Consider the following 17,256-nt stretch of genomic DNA (forward strand, 5'->3'; position numbering starts at 1 on the left):
CCCCCCCCCAAAAAAAAACCTGACCTCCACTTCCCTGTGCAAAACTCTCACTGCTCAAATAAGAGAGGCAGATTAGAACCCAGGTTTTCTAGATGAAGGTAGGAAATAAAGTCTTATTTATACTGACTTCTAAATAGTGTTATGTACTCTCACATCCAACCCAAATACAGCTGCAGATCCTCTACTTATCTGAGGAACTACAGGAAGGTATACCAAGTTCTTAAGCAAAAGAAATTAATCTGGTCTATTCTCTAAGTGACTTGTTTCCATGCGGTTAACAGAAACAGAAGTTAAACAAAAAAGTTATAGCAAACCAAAAGCTGTAAGGATCAAATGAAATGCTGTCACAACATTCCAACCCCCTCACTTTGCACAGCATCAAGTAGTTAAGGCTTCTGCTCCAAAAAGGACACAGGTGGCATCACAGACAATGCGTATTTGACCACACACCCTCTTAACTAGCCCCAAAACCAAGAGGCACAAACTGGAGCCAGCGGGTCCAGGTAGGTAACACAGTTCTGAAGTCACATCAAACAGATCCCGTACCAGGCCAAACATCACTGCCATCAACAGCATAGAAACACCAAACAACTCCCATCCCCTGAGAAGGTTCTCTTGGAGGTAAAATCTAAATTGGCTGAGCTCTGGGGAGAAATAGTTTGCATCAATATATTTGTAGACAAATCCCAATGCACAACCACGGTGCCAGCTTGACATTACAGCTCAACCTAGAATGTGCTCTATAGCCATTTAGTCACATAAAATATGATGATATATTCTTATCTATATGCAAAACAGATGTTTCCACTTTTCTTTAGAAGTTATTAGCCAGCCAATTTTTACACTCGTTTTACTCTAATATCCTATACTCTCTTTACTACTAAAGACATAAAGCTCAGAGAAACAACTTATGCAGAGGTACTTGTTCATTACTTTTCATTCTCCCTTATAAAAATAGCAGATCTTAAATTCTGCTTGTCACGTATTCCATACAGTTCTGACAACATAGTGCAGCATTACAGAAACTTGCCAAGTTATTTCTTTTTTATAGTAAACAGAAGATCAATTCCTGTTAAAACTCTTCAAGACAATGCATGTCAACACGCATCATAATTTTCATGGTGATCACAAATTGCCTCCTTTCTCCTCATTGTTTCCAAGGCAATGAATGCAATTCAAATGTCCACCTTCACCTAGTGCTTCCACCCCCACCCTTGAACTTCCTGCTCTAATTAGGAAAGGCACTTAGCCAAGGCCATAAATACCACCCTTGCTCACAACAGGAGTGCAGAGCAACACGCTTTGTCAGCTGCTTTAGGCTACCTTGCCAAACCACCCCGTTACCCCACCCAAGCCCTCATGTGCCTTCATCTTTGCCTAGCATGGGAGGGATGTACATGCAGAGCTTGTACCTTGAAACATCAGGTCTCTGACATTGCCACATGTCACCACAATTTAACTATTTAAGAGACCAAGTAACTAAGCATATCTTGCTTGCTGCTGTAAAATTCAGTATTAATTTCCTGGTTTTACAAAAATCTGGTGTCCCCCCCATCATCATTCTGCACATCCAAAACACTTCCAAAGTAGACTTTTTGAAACACACGGGAGTCTGGCTTGATCTGTACCACAAACATTATATTACCCCTTCACTGAAACTCGAGAACAGTGGTGTCTATTACATCTCATTAACTCTAGACCTATTGTCCTCTTTTATCAACAAGGAAACAAACAAAAATGGATCATTTGACAACACAAAATAAGCACATAAAACATGGATGAGACTTTCAGAATAAGACTCCCTTTGTTCACATTTGAGTTTCTGATGCCAGGCTAGCAATATTTTTCATTCATTCCTGATACCAATAGAAGGATCAAATGACTGGAAATTAAAGAGGCAATAGGAGGCACAGGTCATTAAATATACATGAAGGAATTAAAATCCACATAGATTTAAATAAGATCTATTCAAAAACAAGCATGTCCACTTTTACATAGCACATAATATTTTTTTATTTTTTTCTTACTTATTCAGATTTGATCATCAGGAAGCAAGACGCAAAGGAACACACCAGCCTTGGAAAAATATTCTGTATAAAATCATAGCACAATTAACTACTTGTCAATTGTCCCCAACAAAGTTTTAAAAGTTTTCAGTTAGCTTTACAGAGATTCCTGTGGTCTTTCACTCACCACTAACACATGTTATAATACCTTAAGAACAGGCAACTTCCTACCTGTGTGTTTTGATTCCGTTAGACAGCGACTCTCCACTGCCACAAACCTTTTCTTCAGACATGCTTGACGTTATTGTATCTTTTGAATCCATGCTGTCTTCTAATGAGTAGGCTGTTGTTGTTTCAAACCCACTTAATGATTTTTCAGATTCTGAATCTGCAAAAGAGCAAGTGCATGTTAATGAATCTACTGCCTGTGCTAGACTTCAGTCACTAACAGATCTTCCCTCTTTGTACAAAACTGAAACCTAAGTAGGCTACTGTGTCCTGATGACAGCATCCATTTGGTAAGTAACTAGTACTGCCACAGACCGCTGCAGCTCTGCTAGATATAAAGAGACTGCATGATAAGCAAGAACGCAGTACATTAAAAATCTTCTATCAAACAGAGCCAAAGTCTGACATTTTTACTCAACCAAAGCTACTACAACTTGCTTAGGACAAGTGCCAGTGTCACATAGATGCCAGTATCTTAGCTAACTAAATAACAGTTACCTCAACATTCAAGTACTGACTCCTCCTTCTATATAAGATTTCAGTTTGATCTAAATTCTTAGACAGTCAGTACTGTTCAGCAACCTTTACTTCCCAACTTACTGAACAAGTATCAAAGAACAGGAGGAGGTATCGTACGCAGTGGATTACATTAGCCACGTAGGTCCCAACTAAGTCTAAATGATAAGCTCACCAATCAATAAGATAAACTTTGTACTCTGGAAGGTAGGTTAATAGTACAGTCCACATCACATCTAAAACTAAAACCAACATAAATGACACCACCTTATTTCTAACCAGTGTTTTGGTCAGGTGGTGTTTGACCAGCTCTGGAGAAGAGACAGTCTTGCTCCAGGAAGTATAAGCTTCCTGGCAAAAGTCTGTATTTTTGTTTTGTGTTTTTCTTTCAAACCTGATGAGACTGGCAAAGGATTAATCAACTGCAAGTTCCAGGAAGCAAGGGAACAGCTCAAGACAAAGATGCACCAATTTCTGTCATTCTGGAATCCCTTTAGCAGAAACCAGGTACAACACTCAATGGTAAACAGCTTAATGCAAGCCTCATCGCTTCTGAAAAAAGCAAACAAAAACTGTAGCAAACACCATTCCAAAAACTTGGCTGTAAATATCCAGAAAAATAATTGCAAGATTAGTCATTCTCTGATTCCAATTCAAAACTAGTAATCAAAAACTCACTGAAATAGTAGCCCATCCAAAAGAATATCTCAGTCACAGCTGTCCATTGCCAGGTGCTTTTTCTCTTAAGAAACGGCACCAGTAGCTTCTCCAGAACATGTCAATTATATGTTGCTTTGGTGACGGGGACAGTGACAACAGGATGTTCTACTACATCCAGATCACAGTAGGGACAAGAAACGGACAAAATCCCGATGAACAGATGGGCAGTGCCACAATGTCTCCATCCTTTCTAGAGAGAGTGAGATCTAGAAGCATAAAGGAGATCTTTGCTTTCATTAAAAACATCCATTCCTAGCCTCATCAAGACAGTACTGAAATTAAGCCAGTTGCTAGGGAATGAAAAGAACTGCCAGCTGGTGCTGAGGATATGTTAAAAAAGTGGACTGGCACTCCAGAGAAGCTTCTCACAAGTTTCCCCAAATTTGGCAGTCTAGTTCTGTGCCAAATTATGATGTAACATACCAAAGCAATAGTTTGGTGGGTACTGTATATAATAAGAAGAATAAGGAGAAGAATTTTTACTTGTGGACAAGTTCATTACATAAAACACAGATTTCTCCACAGATCATGAGCCCAGGCAGTCAGGAATACAATGCTGTGTATCCAAATATCAGAAAGGAAGTGACATTCTGGCAGTGTAACACAAATTGGGCCTTAGCACCCCTGACCACATCATGCTATAAATCTCTTCAAGGTGAGTATTCCACCTCTTTCTTGAAATAGCTGCTGAAGTGTGCCAACAGTTATCATGACAAAAGCATGAAGCAAACCCTGTAACATAAAGCAAACACGAGTGGTGTTCCTCAGGGGTCAGTACTGGGACTGGTGCTGTTTAACATCTTTGTTGGTGACATGGACAGTGGGATTGAGTGCACTCTCAGCGAGTTTGCCAACACCACTAAACTGTGTGGAGCAGTTGACACGCTGGAGGGAAGGGATTCCATCCAGAGGGGCCTGGACAGGTTTGAAAGGTGGGCCTATGCAAACCACAAAGTTCAACAAGGCCAAGTGCAAGGCCCTACACCTGGGTTGGGGCAATCCCAAGCAGGGATGGGCAGAGAACAGATTGAGAGCAGCCCTGAGGAGAAGGACTTGGGAGTGTTAGTGGATGAGAAGCTCAATGTGAGCCTGCAATGTGCGACTGCAGCCCAGAAAGCCAACCACATCCTGGGCTGCACCCAAAGCAGCACGGCCAGCAGGTCCAGGGAGGTGATTCGCCCCCCCTATTCTGCTCTGGTGAGACCCCACCTGGAGTACTGCATCCAGCTCTGGAGTGCCCAACATAAGAAGGACATGGACCTGTTGGAGAGGGTCCAGAGGAAGGTCATGAAGGTGATCAGAAGGCTGGAGCACCTCTGCTCTGATGACAGGCTGAAAGGGTTGGGGTTGTTCAGCCTGGAGAAAAGGCGGCTCCGGGGAGACCTTATAGCAGCCTTCCAGTACCTAAAGGGGGCCTACAGGAAAGATGGGGAGGGACTCTTTATCAGGGAGTGTAGTGACCGGTTGAGGGGTAATGAATTTAAAGCGAAAGAGGATAAATTCAGATTAGATATTAGGAAGAAGTTCTTTACTCTGAGGATAGTAAACCCTGGAACAGGTTGCCCAGAGAAGCTGTGGAAGCTCTATCCCTGGAGGTGTTCAAGGCCAGGCTGGATGGGGCTTTGAGCAACCTGGTCTAGTGGAAGGTATCCCTGCCTATGGCAGGGGGGGTTGGAACTAGATGATCTTCAAGGTCCCTTCCAACCCAAACCATTCTATGATTCTACGACTCTGCCTCCTGTAAGGCTCCCTTCTCTTTCTGTACCATCTGGGACCACTTGTTTTCAGACAAGAGTCACAACACAATTCCCTCAATGTGAATTTCTGCAACAGACCTAAGACTCCAGAGGTTAAAAGCTTCACTAGAACTGCTGACCACTCTCTTACATGCTTCTCAGTACAACAGATTTTTAAACACTACACATGACCAGTTCTCCCAATGCCAGTCTTACAGTGCTCAGAGACAATTATGCTGCACAGCACATGAAACCAGACACTGTTATAAGAAATTGCTCTCTAAACACCTCACTCATTTTCCTGAGAAATTGAGAAAGTATGTCCATAACAACTCATGCCATCGAAGATAATCTCCAATCCCTAAACCTCAGCTACCTCCTTTGACCCAACAAGCTTAATAAACCTTGAGAATTTGTTTAGATGTCAAAATGAACAAGCCTAGTATTGTATGGTGAGCACAGATCAACAGGCAACTCAAACTGAGCTTTTCCCTGTGTACTTGCAGCTAACTCTTTTCTGAATTAAGATTTGCATACTCCCCCGTCACTGCAAAAAAAGATTTATATTCACAAGTTGCTACAGAGCAGCTGTCAAACAGATGACTATGAGAAAATTAGCGTTTTTTTCTATTGAACTTAAGGGGGTGTGGGCTGAGGAGGGGGGAGAAGGAATAAGAGTCCCTGTTCAGAAGCCAAAATTTTTAAGCGATCTTTGAGACAAGACCAGGCTGACTAGGAAGCTCTCCAGCTCATAAAACCTGAAGTGTCAGGATAACAGTAAAAACACCAGCTACATTTTGCAAGAGTGGGAGAGGAAGGGGAAACAGCAGAAGCAATGACAGAAACTTAACTCAAGGGAAGTTCATCTCCTATTGCAACAACTGGTAGGTCTTCAGTTCCGGGTAGAAAAGTTTGGCCAATGTATTTGATTAATAAAATACACCTGAGAAATGTAGCGTTTAACCACTGGCAATGGTGGGTTTGAATTCTGATCCAGTGTTTCCCATCCCTCTCTGAGATACTTGAATCCATTCTTTTAGCTATATTCAAGTCCATCGGCAGCAGTGGTGTCACAGAGGTTGTGGAGTATTTTTTGGTACATGTTCAAAAAAAGCCACTTGACAAACTATGCTAAGCGTGGAAGCAAGGGCAGTAAGTTTTCCACGCTTTTTGTGCAATTTTTACTTTTAAGTGATCTGATAACTAGAGACAAACTAGGAAGCGAGCAAAAGCAACAGAACTAGTCTACTGCTTCTTGTTCCAGTTAGGGGCATTCTTTATAAACACAGAACCCATTAGAGGTACGTAGCAGTTGAAGCTGTACTATGACAGTTTACCTTTAGTATAATAAAAATATTCCTGTAGCTAAATAACTGCTTTTATAGTAAGACTGCATCTATGTAAAACCAACAATACCCCCCTCAACAAACACAGAAGCTGTTTGCAGAAAAACTCCACCTCTCAGATAAAACCCATTCAAGAGAAAAATCAGGACAGTTCTACGTACACCCAATTTGGGAAGAGCTATATGCATATAGTCAAGGAATCTTATCTGCAATGCAAAGATCAAGTACCTTCACCCTTTAATTCTTGATCTTCTTAGCCATTTTTCAGCACTGTGGATGGACTCTGCATTTGTATTACATTTTCATATGCTTCCTGAGGTCTGCATACTTAATCAAAGCTAATAACTTCTCCAGCTCTCTAGGAGATGCCATTGGTCTTACTGAATTTTGCTACTTGTTTAGTGCTTCCTCCCTTCTCCAATGCCCACCCCCTCCACCCCACCCTGCTTTAAACATAGAAGAAGAGTTTAACACATGTTAAGCATTCAATCCTGAAACCCAGAGCTGCAGTACTCTATGTGCTATCGTGTTTGATTACACATTGCCACCACTCCCATGATCAGCGCACTGGGAAGCACTGTTAACTGACCTGCTGCTATCAGAGTTCAGATTAATAATACCCTTAACTTTGCTGTTCTCAACACCGGTTATCATGCTTTGATAACACAAAGTAACTCCCTTTTCCTGTAGGTTCCTCCTTTCATGTTCAGTGTCTACTGCTCTCCCATCACAGGGATTTAGAAGTTACCATAACAGTCAGAAAGCACTGATAACAGCACATCACTTAAAAAGATTAGAGACTCCAGCAAATAAACTACTACTGCAGTAAACAATCTTGCTGCATTACAAACATTTTCCTCACCCCTTTGTTTGGGAAAAAAAAGAGGATATTTCTGTAATCATGCCCACAATTTCTACAGACAGAACTACACAACACAGACTTATCAGTGACCAATTTAGACTATGCCAACATTAGCAGGTAGCATGGCTCCATTGAAGCAGATTTCCAAGCCAAACAGATGGTGCTGAGGACTCAACACTGGAACTAGATACATTTCTGGTGGTGTTCTCTTCAGATTGGCTCTACTCTCCTACCAGGAACTGGGTGTCCAATAGCAACCGGACTGCATCTTCTGATTTAGCTTCATTCAGGAGTCTGGTTCATGCAATCAGATTGCTCTACAATGTGAATCACAGCATGGTAAACAGGGACAAATAGCTGCTGCTGTGAACATATTCTTTCTAATAAACCTCTTGTTCAAAAACCTGTTTGAAAAGTCTTGCATTGCTCTGAACTGTCACAGCTACTGATACTTTTGTTGAGAGTAAGCAAGCAGAAGTGTCTAATACACAAACAACGTTATTTTAAAAAGCTGCTTCTTTCAACCTGTCAAGTCAAAGCTAACGATTCTTCAGCTCAAAGTGCAAGTCTAGTTATGCAATACTCTCACTTCTAAACTCACTCCTACGGTGGAGAGTTAAAAATTCACAGAACTGTAACTAGAAAAAGATGGTATCCTAATAGAAAAAATAGTCTTGAAGTAGTGGCATTTTTCCACTGACAGACATTATTACTTGTCACATCACCCTGTTAAAATACATTAGTGTTTGCTCAATCTCCTATACAGCCTAGTAAGATAAATCATAAAGACGTCTATTTATCCAAAGTCAATATAGCTTAACTTAATAAAATACTATCAAGTAACAAATCAGGTTAAGCAAAAGCTTTGAAGACAAAGTCCTAGTAGTTTAGATTTCTGGAGATAAAAATTTTTAGCTTCTGACGATTAGGCCTAGTCACTGCTCTCTGTTACAAAAATATTTATGATCATATTCCCTGTCTCATTAGCCTAGGAAGGAATACCCACATTCCTAAACCCTGAACCAGGGTCATACATCCCTGACTCCTCTGCTCTCACTGTATTCTTGTCATACAGAGCAAGAAGTCTTCCAGTTGAAACTCCACATACATGGCAGAAAAGAAAGATGGTTAGAAAGTATTACCAGGATCCCAGTGACTAGTGAAAAAAAACCACCCCAAACCTCACCCACAAAAAAATAATTCCTTTTGTGTTTACAGTGAAAGTCATAACATGCATCCAGCAGACAGGAAAGCATGTCACTTTACGCTTTCTCTAGCCCCACTCCAAAAATCAGAGTGTCCTTCCCCCAAACACATGCCTTCAGAGATAGACAGGATGCGAATCACTGAAAAGCACTGAATGTGAACAACCTAGAGAAGAAAACCTAACACAAGTCTGAAGAAGTTGATAATCAAGTAAGTGAGTCTATCCTGGAAAATTATTTAAATTGTAATGAAGATGAATTATGTCAAGTAACTTCTCCCAGAGGAGAGAGAATTGACATATGTGTTTTATATATACACAGATATATATGCTCAGCAAGTTCCAGTTAAGCAAATCCACTCAGTGAGATTTGTTTACAGCTTCAAGTGATAAAAGCACCACCTCTTCCAACTAGAGAAGAGGCTTTGGACACTTTCATTCAAAAAAATTTAGAGACCAGGTCAGTTATGAGATGTGTAGACTAGCAACTTTTTAAAGCTGAGTATTCTCTCATACACACAAAGCAAGCCTGGCTGGAGAGACTACGTTCCAGCAACACCACATAAACCACTATTTCTCTGCTTTGTTTTGACAAGCAAAAGAGCCTGAGGCCTTTCAGCAGAATTGTTCTTTTGGTTATGGTCGAAGAACCTGTTTCTAGTGTTCCTCAATCTCTTCTCCTCCTTGAAGGCTTAATAAATTTGTTACTGTGCCAAGCAGCCGTGTGCCGGTGCTAGTGCTATACTTGAGTACAGACCCCACTTCTCCTGTTTTTATTCTCTGCTTAAGTTGTGCATTGCAGAACACCTAACAAGGAGTCTGGGAACATTGCTTTTCCTCATCTGACCAAAGCATCAGACAGTTCGGCTCGCAGAAGTAACCCCATCCTTGCTCATGAAGTATGCCATCACAACCTAATTATCTGCTACAGTTAGACTATGTTCACCCTCAAGATTTTCCAGATCCTTCACAGCTGTAGACAGCTACACACTGCAGCATCACCCAGTTTGAGCTGTTACTGAGCTGTGTTATATACAGCCTCTCTATACAAATGCACGTTGTAATCATCTTATGTAGTTCAGAGTTTTCCAAAGTCACTATTCGCATGTTTTGCACATGAAAATATGAAAGATACTAAACTGAAGAGCAGACAGGGAAGGAAAAAAAAAAGCGCTATTTCAGAAACGCACATAGGATTTTGATTCACCCTTTTCTTCCACCTGTGACACTTAAGGTATACAAAAGTGAACTAGAACAAGCCTTTCTTAACCTCATTATCCCTCGAAATTAGTGATTTTTATGGACCAATCTTAACAACAAAAGAAAAAACATACACCACCATGGAGAAAGCATGTCAGAAGGCTACCAGATACAGTTACATCTCCTAAAATAGGAGCCTTAAGTTTTGCTATTTAAAAAAAGGGCGTAGGCACGCAAGCAATCAGTCTTTTCATGACTGCCCTGTGGTTTTGAAACTTTTTGTCACACTAAAGTGAAACAATACAGGTGAGCTCAGGCAAAATATTAGAGGGCCGCTCATAAATCACATGAAGCATTCTCCTAAAATTAGTTCCACATTAGAAAGAGAGATTTCACTTCAACTGAGGCTGTTTCCACCCCCTCACCCTCCCCACCACATTCACCACACACATGCTGGCTACACACTCACATTCTGGACATCATTACCTACCTGAAACAGCATCATAGAATTGCTCTTCGCTGATGATGCTGAGAGGCGGAGATCCCTTAACCAGAGACTGCTCTAGTTCATGGTGTTCGGTAGCTAGCGTCTCTAACGCTTCTGACAAGATCTTGTTTTTCTCCTGCTCATGCTCCAGTTTCAAATTCCTCACCTATAAGTAGATACATGTATGAATAAAATCTCATCTCTCCCAAGAATGTATATAGCTGGAAGCTGTTCATAAAATAGACTCTAATAAATAAATGGCAAACAGCTGGAACAGAAACCACCCGGGTGAGAATATTACAGTATTTTCGTGATGACAGTAAGGTTGTTACTCAGCGTTTTCAGTAGCTGGAGAAATCTGACAAACAACATCTGATAATATAAAAATCACAGTTCCACAAGCAAATTCAAGCCAGATTACTATACCTTAAAACTGAGGGGAAATATTTACAACTCTTCTTGGATGACCTTAACTATGGAGTTACTGATCTGTTTCTACACACAGCAAGCTCCTTGTACTAGTCTGCTCTAATTTGGACCAAGCAGCATCATCTAAATTGAATTACAGAGCAAATGTGAACGCCAGCTACAAATAACTGCAACTGAACTAACAGCTGAAAACATTTAACCCCGAGGATTACAGAAGAAGGTTAAAAAGGAGATTCCTCTACTAAGTGATTTAACGATGATATAAACAGCCCTCCCTCTCCACTTCCAAAACAGTTTACAGAGGAGCCAGAAGCTGACAAAAAAAGAAGCCCAGCCACCAGATGGTGGACTTTTTTTTTTTTTATGCCCACACATGCAATCAGCTCCAGAGAGGATGATGTTATCCACTCCTTGAATCCAGGACTAGTAATGGGAAAGCAACGTGTCCTTCCTATTTCCTCCTCTTTTTTTTTTTTTTTTTTTTTTTTTTTTTTTTTTTTTTTTTTTTTTTTGGCTGGTGCTTTCCCACCTCCTCTTTCTGCCGAGGAAGGGAGACGGCTGTAGCTGAAGGCTCAGGAAGAGCCTCTTCTCCCAGCCCAGCGAAGCTTCAAGTTGCCACTTCTCCTTCAGTCCATAAACCATTGACTCTTCTCCTTTCTCTTCTTCTGCCCCTTCAAGTCCCTGTTTAAAAGCATCCCCAACCCCTGCCTTCTGCTCTAGTTTACTCTCAAAGGTCAGTTTACAACACTAATTCCCCCCTCCACTAAGAACATGCAAGGACATGACAATTAATCTCTTGGAACAGTTACAGGGACAACTTACACACTTTCCTAAGCAACTTACACATATACCAACACTACCTTTTGGAATCTAATTTAGGAACTGTTCGCATGTCCTATCTGGTTACATTTTACATTAAAGCCTCACTTCAGAGGCTTCAGCCCCCTCAGTTATAACAAGCACTCAAATAGTGGATTCAGAGTCAGGCACAAACGAGGGGGTGCAAATTTAGAGGCTAGGAAGGAGATATTAAAGCAGATTTGCCACTTCCAGCAACGAGTTTCTATGCTAGCAGTAACATATCCTCTGGGGAAAGATTTATGGAAGAAATTTTCACCCCCTCAGTTGTGACAAATACTAATTCAGCTGGTTTGGCTGCACAACTCCAAGGGTAAAGGGGCAATCCAATTAAATAATTAAAAGAATATAAAAATGGGTTGCTAGTTGAAAGCAATAAAACCAGTAAGTCACTTACTGTCTAACAGTTTTACCCTGAACAAAATGAAAAAAAAAAATCTGGACTAGTCACTGTCACTTTCATTTAAAGTTCACTCTGACAGTAGCAAGGAAGCCAATTACTGCAATGTTTCATACAAGTCAGACATGCCACTGCAAGAGATCTGTTATTAAGCAGTTTCTGCAGGGATTACATTTTGTATGCTACCAAATAGTTAAGGAACTGCCCATGTAGAGAACCAGCATCAGTATTTCACTCTCCTGTGAGGGAGGACTGAAAATAAAGTGGTACGTTTCATTCTTATTAAACAGCAAAGCAAAACCAGTTATTAAAATAGTATTTGCAATTTTTTTGTAGTACTGAATTAGATGCCTTTATGCTCTGTTGCTTTGATAAATGATTTGAGCGATTTAAATGTTTACCTAAAATTTATAATTCATTGTTACCTAACAGCAAATTGAAAGAAAATCAAAACATATCTAAAAAACACAGATGAACCTTTTTTGTATCCCCTAAGAGCAAAGTAGTGTGACTAAACAAGCAACAACATATATAGGATTAACACCACCACCCCCCCACCCCCCCCAAGTCTTTTATTGGCTTTAAGGTTCCTCTGCCCTATCATATCCTACAGCTATACAGTACTGCAGAAGGTGTACTGGAAACAAATCCACTTTTTGGAAAATACATAGCCAGCTTTACAGTAAGGTTCACTTTTCTGTGTGCTTCCAGACCTCCTAGCTGCCAAACAGTTATTAGCACAGCAATTACACACTACTAGCAGGTAACAAAAAAATGCTTTTCTTCTGTTACACAAGGAGCACAATGCTAGCCAGAAGTTTAGGAAAAAAGAAAACATGTTTTAAGATTGTTGCCTGCAACCGCATCTGAATGAACTGGTTTTAAAGCAACCTTACTTCAATAGCTGGGGGCTGGAGATGTTAAGTCCGGCATAAAACTTTTGTCAGCAGTACTGAGCTTGTGGGATGGACACACGTATTCAGAGAGTCCAAAGGTGGCTCTACAAACCTCTACAGCCTAGTACTCGATGAAGGATAAGAGTTTACACTAGCAGCTCTTTGAAGATAGTGTTCTGGAAATACTGTCTGTAACTATACTGTGTCCTTAAGCACCCAAGCAGTTCTACAGTGTCAACATGAGAAGTAAAAAAACCAAAAAAAAACCAAAAAAAAATAGTTCTACTACCATTATTTGACTGATTTCACCTGTAGAAAAGCAATGCTTGCAGAGATAGAGCTAGTAAAACCTTCATGTACTTTACTTAATACAGGTATCACTGGAGAAATAACCTTGTTTGAAGTAAGCATACTGGTTTCGGTTTGTTTTGTGGGGGGTTTTTTGTTTGGTTTTTTTTGGGGGTTTTTTTTTTTTTTTAAACACAAAGCAGCTTTAAGCAATACCATCATTTTGTCACCTTGTCTTTTATTATTGATGAGATACATCTCCTGAAACCTTTTTGCAGTAAGTTTCACTATAAAGGCAGGATGGTTTTTTTTGTTGTTGTTGGAGTTTTAGAGGTTGTGGGGTTTTTTTTCCTCCAGAACCACACACTCCATTCTTCCAAGCTTAACAAGAAATACACAGGCTGATTGGCACTATTTTCAAAGCATAAGTTTATTGAACAACATAATTGACAAACTGAGTGATAAGTTTTCCCAAAACATAAGAAGTTTTCTCCTACGGAGAGTTTTGCCATACTCTATTTTTCATTCACAAGACTTGGCCAATAATTAAGTTCTGAGGTGAATTATTCCATCTTTCTGGCTACTCCACTTCCATTTTTGGAGATGACACTTCAGCTCTATCCCTTTTCCCAAAGTTTTTTCTTCCCCATGCTCTCTTTCTCCATTGTCCCAACACAAAATCAACCGCAAGATTACAGAAGGAACCTCCAGACTAGTTTTAAAAATGCTTGTTAACACCAAATCTTTAGCACCCATGTATAAAGCAGGAAGAGGAGTATAAAACGATGAAGAAAGCACCCACTTTCAGAAGCATACACATTTCAGTCTATTAAACTGGATGCAGACAAACCAACATTTTGCAGTGAAATATCACCTGATTTCATGAAGTTGCATTAGCTGAGTACCACACTATTTCACCGTGACAAATATTTATATAAGATAGTAAATATCACATGAAAATGATGCAGGTATCAGTGCATACACAGCTCTGGAAACCCCATCTGAGCATACCCAGGAAAAAAACAGAAGAGACATTTCACTGACAGCCTGTGTAAGGCACAGCTTGTGACATAGCTGTGGTTTCTGTACTTTCAGTAGTGGTGCCTGACCTGAGAAAGAGACAGATGGCAATTCACATCGTACTGGGTTCAGCTCCTCATCCTCCAACTATGGAACGGCTGTCATCCTTTTGATCCCTGATGCTGGTCCCCACAATGCCAGTGCGACCATCAACGTTATAAGCTCTCCACAGAGCTTCACAGGGACAGGGGCACAGAGCACTCTAGTGTGCCCAGCATGAGGCCAGCTGAGTTCCCAACATTCAACTGGTCAGGCCTCCCTACATTACCCTTGTCAGGAGCTCTTCTGCACAAGAGCAGTTACAGTTATCAATAAAGCTGGGCTTGTGCTTGCACTGCTAGACAATGATAGTTAAGATCAGTCTTGTTTTCATCTCTAAAGAGAATATTATAGTGAAACTTCAGATTTATAATTGCTGATGGAAACTATCTATCTTTGTCTCACAGAAGTAAACAATCACTCAATCATTAACCTTACAGCTACAGACACAGCTATAACCTGATACACTGACACAGAACCACCAAGACTTCAGTATCTAGGTCAGTGCAACAATTTATTCTTAAAAAAAATACTTCTCCAGCTGAAGTAGTCCAATACCCAAGTTCTGGTAACTGGTTTCACTTCTGGTTTAACTGAATGGGAAGCTGTTGGAAACATTCAAGTCCTTCGGGCTGTAAGCACTGAATTGTGAATTTAAATAGTAGAATTGAGTTATTTTAGCAGTCAGACCTCTGTTTTATTTTTTTAAAAAGAAAGCAACAAGCTATTTGCAGACACTTCCATTGTCTTTCCATGCCATCAGAAATCCTGTTAAGCACAACAGCATGGTTTAAAAGTTAACTCCTTCACTGCATATTACTAGCAGAAAGTTCACGTGCCTATTCCAAAATATGAAAAAGCTTATCTGTGTGTAACAAACATCAATCCCATTCCTTTCTGCACCCTCAGCTTCCATGAGGTAGGTGGGAGACTAGTAATATGCACCAAACCACTATTTTTTCCCCTTTTCTTTTTTAAAGCCTGAAGTCTTGAACTACATCGGCACACTCTGTAATCAAGGCTTCTCTGTCTATCCTGAAGACATCTCAGTACAATTCATAAAATACTTCCTTTGTTTGGTGCTGGATGCTTTTAATTTAAATTAGTGCCCAACAACAGTGGCACTTTTGTGGGTTAGGAAAGGGTCACACCACTGTGTGCCCAGCTAATAAATTATCATCTCGGCAACAGGCTATTGCAGCTGCAAGTAAACCCTAAAACCAACACATAGCAAGGAAGGCATAGAACAAATACAGACACCTCAACAATACGTAGGGCTACCTGCCTTTAACATTAGAACAGTAAATACAAAGAAAGCATACCTTGGCTCTAGGTTATCCTAGACAGAAAAGACACACTTCACAACTCCGCAGTGTAATTTAGTTGAATTTTACTTTCAAAAGCACTCAACTTCCGTGTTAGGAATAAGAATACCCAGAATATGCAGACTTTCTAGTTGTGTAGGAAGGAAGAGCCACCTCTTTCACATAGCAACCACCGGGGGATCTGAAGCCAGACTCTGCCAGTACGCCACATACCAATTCTGTTCTGCAGTAGGCTGAGTGCAGGAAAGCAGCCTATGACACTGCCTCAATGTCTCCGACTACTCAGAAGTGAGGTTTTGGTTTTCAAACTGAATGGCTTTGTCCAGCTGCCACAGAAATTCCATCCTCCCTAAAACGTCACCGCTTACGGGACACTTGCCATGAAGCATAGACACAAGGTGCAAGTTTTCAGTAGCAAGCTAAGGGCTAGTCTAACACCTGGCTGGAAATTAACATATAACCAAGGAATTAGAGAAACACTGCTATAGTAGAACTGACAGTTTTCTGTGGACATCTCCTGGCATTAAGAAATGTAACCCTGCTTTCTGTAATGACATAAATGCCAATCAAACCTGCCATTTGCTTCACACCACACCTACTTATATGAAACTGTTAGTTTCCAGGGTCAGCTACTCCAACAGGTCAGACTATCCTGAAAGACAGAGCCTACAAGGCTCTGTGCTGTAACACATTATACTACAGAAAACTACTCACAGGAAGTACTGGGAATCCAAAGCAAGGATTCTTTCCCTTCTTCTGTAGTCTTCATACCAAAAGAAAACCCCTTCCAAAAAATCCGAGCCCAACAATGAAAATCACAACCCCAATGCAGACAGACAGTTTGACATGTACACTGTTTGTCCATTCTAACAGACAAGCTCACATAGTTGCAATTTTGCTGTTAGCACAATGCAGTGCCTATTGCTAGCATCTCCTTGCATAAGCCAGTTCTTTGTGATGACCAGTTTAAACTAGTGCTGAGTAAATCTGTTATTCTTTTACATTTAATGTAGAATGAGAACTACATAGTTTTCAGAAGAGTCAGGTCTGCCTCCGCGTCTTGAACAAAACCTGCCTTTTCATTTCAGCATGGAAGAAATGTAAAGACTTTGAATATCTTCCCTGAGGCTTACCTGTTTAGAAATGGAACAGTTCTATATATTCTATTAACTGACTTTGAAGCATGCTACTGCAGCACTAATTCTACAGGATGTGCTTCTATGAAAAAAATGCTTCTAGATTTTTTGCTACCTAGAGTAGGGCTAAGTTGTTGCTTAAGCTGTTACTGAAGTGAAAACTGGAACCAGTTGGTCTCACGTGGAGTTCTCCTAGTTTTAACCACATTTGAGCTTCAATAGAGGAAGTTTTTCAGAAAGAAAATAAATTTTTAAAAAAGGCTTGATTTTTACCTCTACTCATGGGACTTAACTCCCACTAATCACACATTAATATATGATATGAATATGTATAATCCTGCTTTTCTCCTAAGCCCCCTTCCACCCCCAAAAAAACAGGAACAGTTTTAGTTTCAGTATGTTCTTTGCAAGCACGTCTCAGGTATCTGAAGTACTAGAGAAAGGAACAAGTGTTTTATGAATACTCCTATGACACATCAAAGCTGCAAGTGTGACAGCTC

At 40.4% G+C, this 17,256-nt stretch overlaps 1 protein-coding gene across 1 annotated transcript in view; it reads right to left on the minus strand.

The window, feature by feature from the left end:
• OSBPL1A (oxysterol binding protein-like 1A) overlaps positions 1-17,256 on the minus strand; it is a 73,835-nt gene that overhangs the window by 19,532 nt on the left and 37,047 nt on the right. Inside the window, exons 15-16 of the mRNA XM_009886634.1 lie at positions 10,309-10,471; positions 2,238-2,394 (exon numbers count right to left, since the gene is read on the minus strand). Of these exons, the coding sequence (XP_009884936.1) occupies positions 2,238-2,394; positions 10,309-10,471 (320 nt within the window). The remainder of the gene's footprint in view (positions 1-2,237; positions 2,395-10,308; positions 10,472-17,256) is intronic.

Source organism: Charadrius vociferus, unplaced genomic scaffold, assembly GCF_000708025.1.
Source record: "Charadrius vociferus isolate BGI_N301 unplaced genomic scaffold, ASM70802v2 scaffold45, whole genome shotgun sequence".
Classification (NCBI taxonomy): Eukaryota; Metazoa; Chordata; class Aves; order Charadriiformes; family Charadriidae; genus Charadrius; species Charadrius vociferus.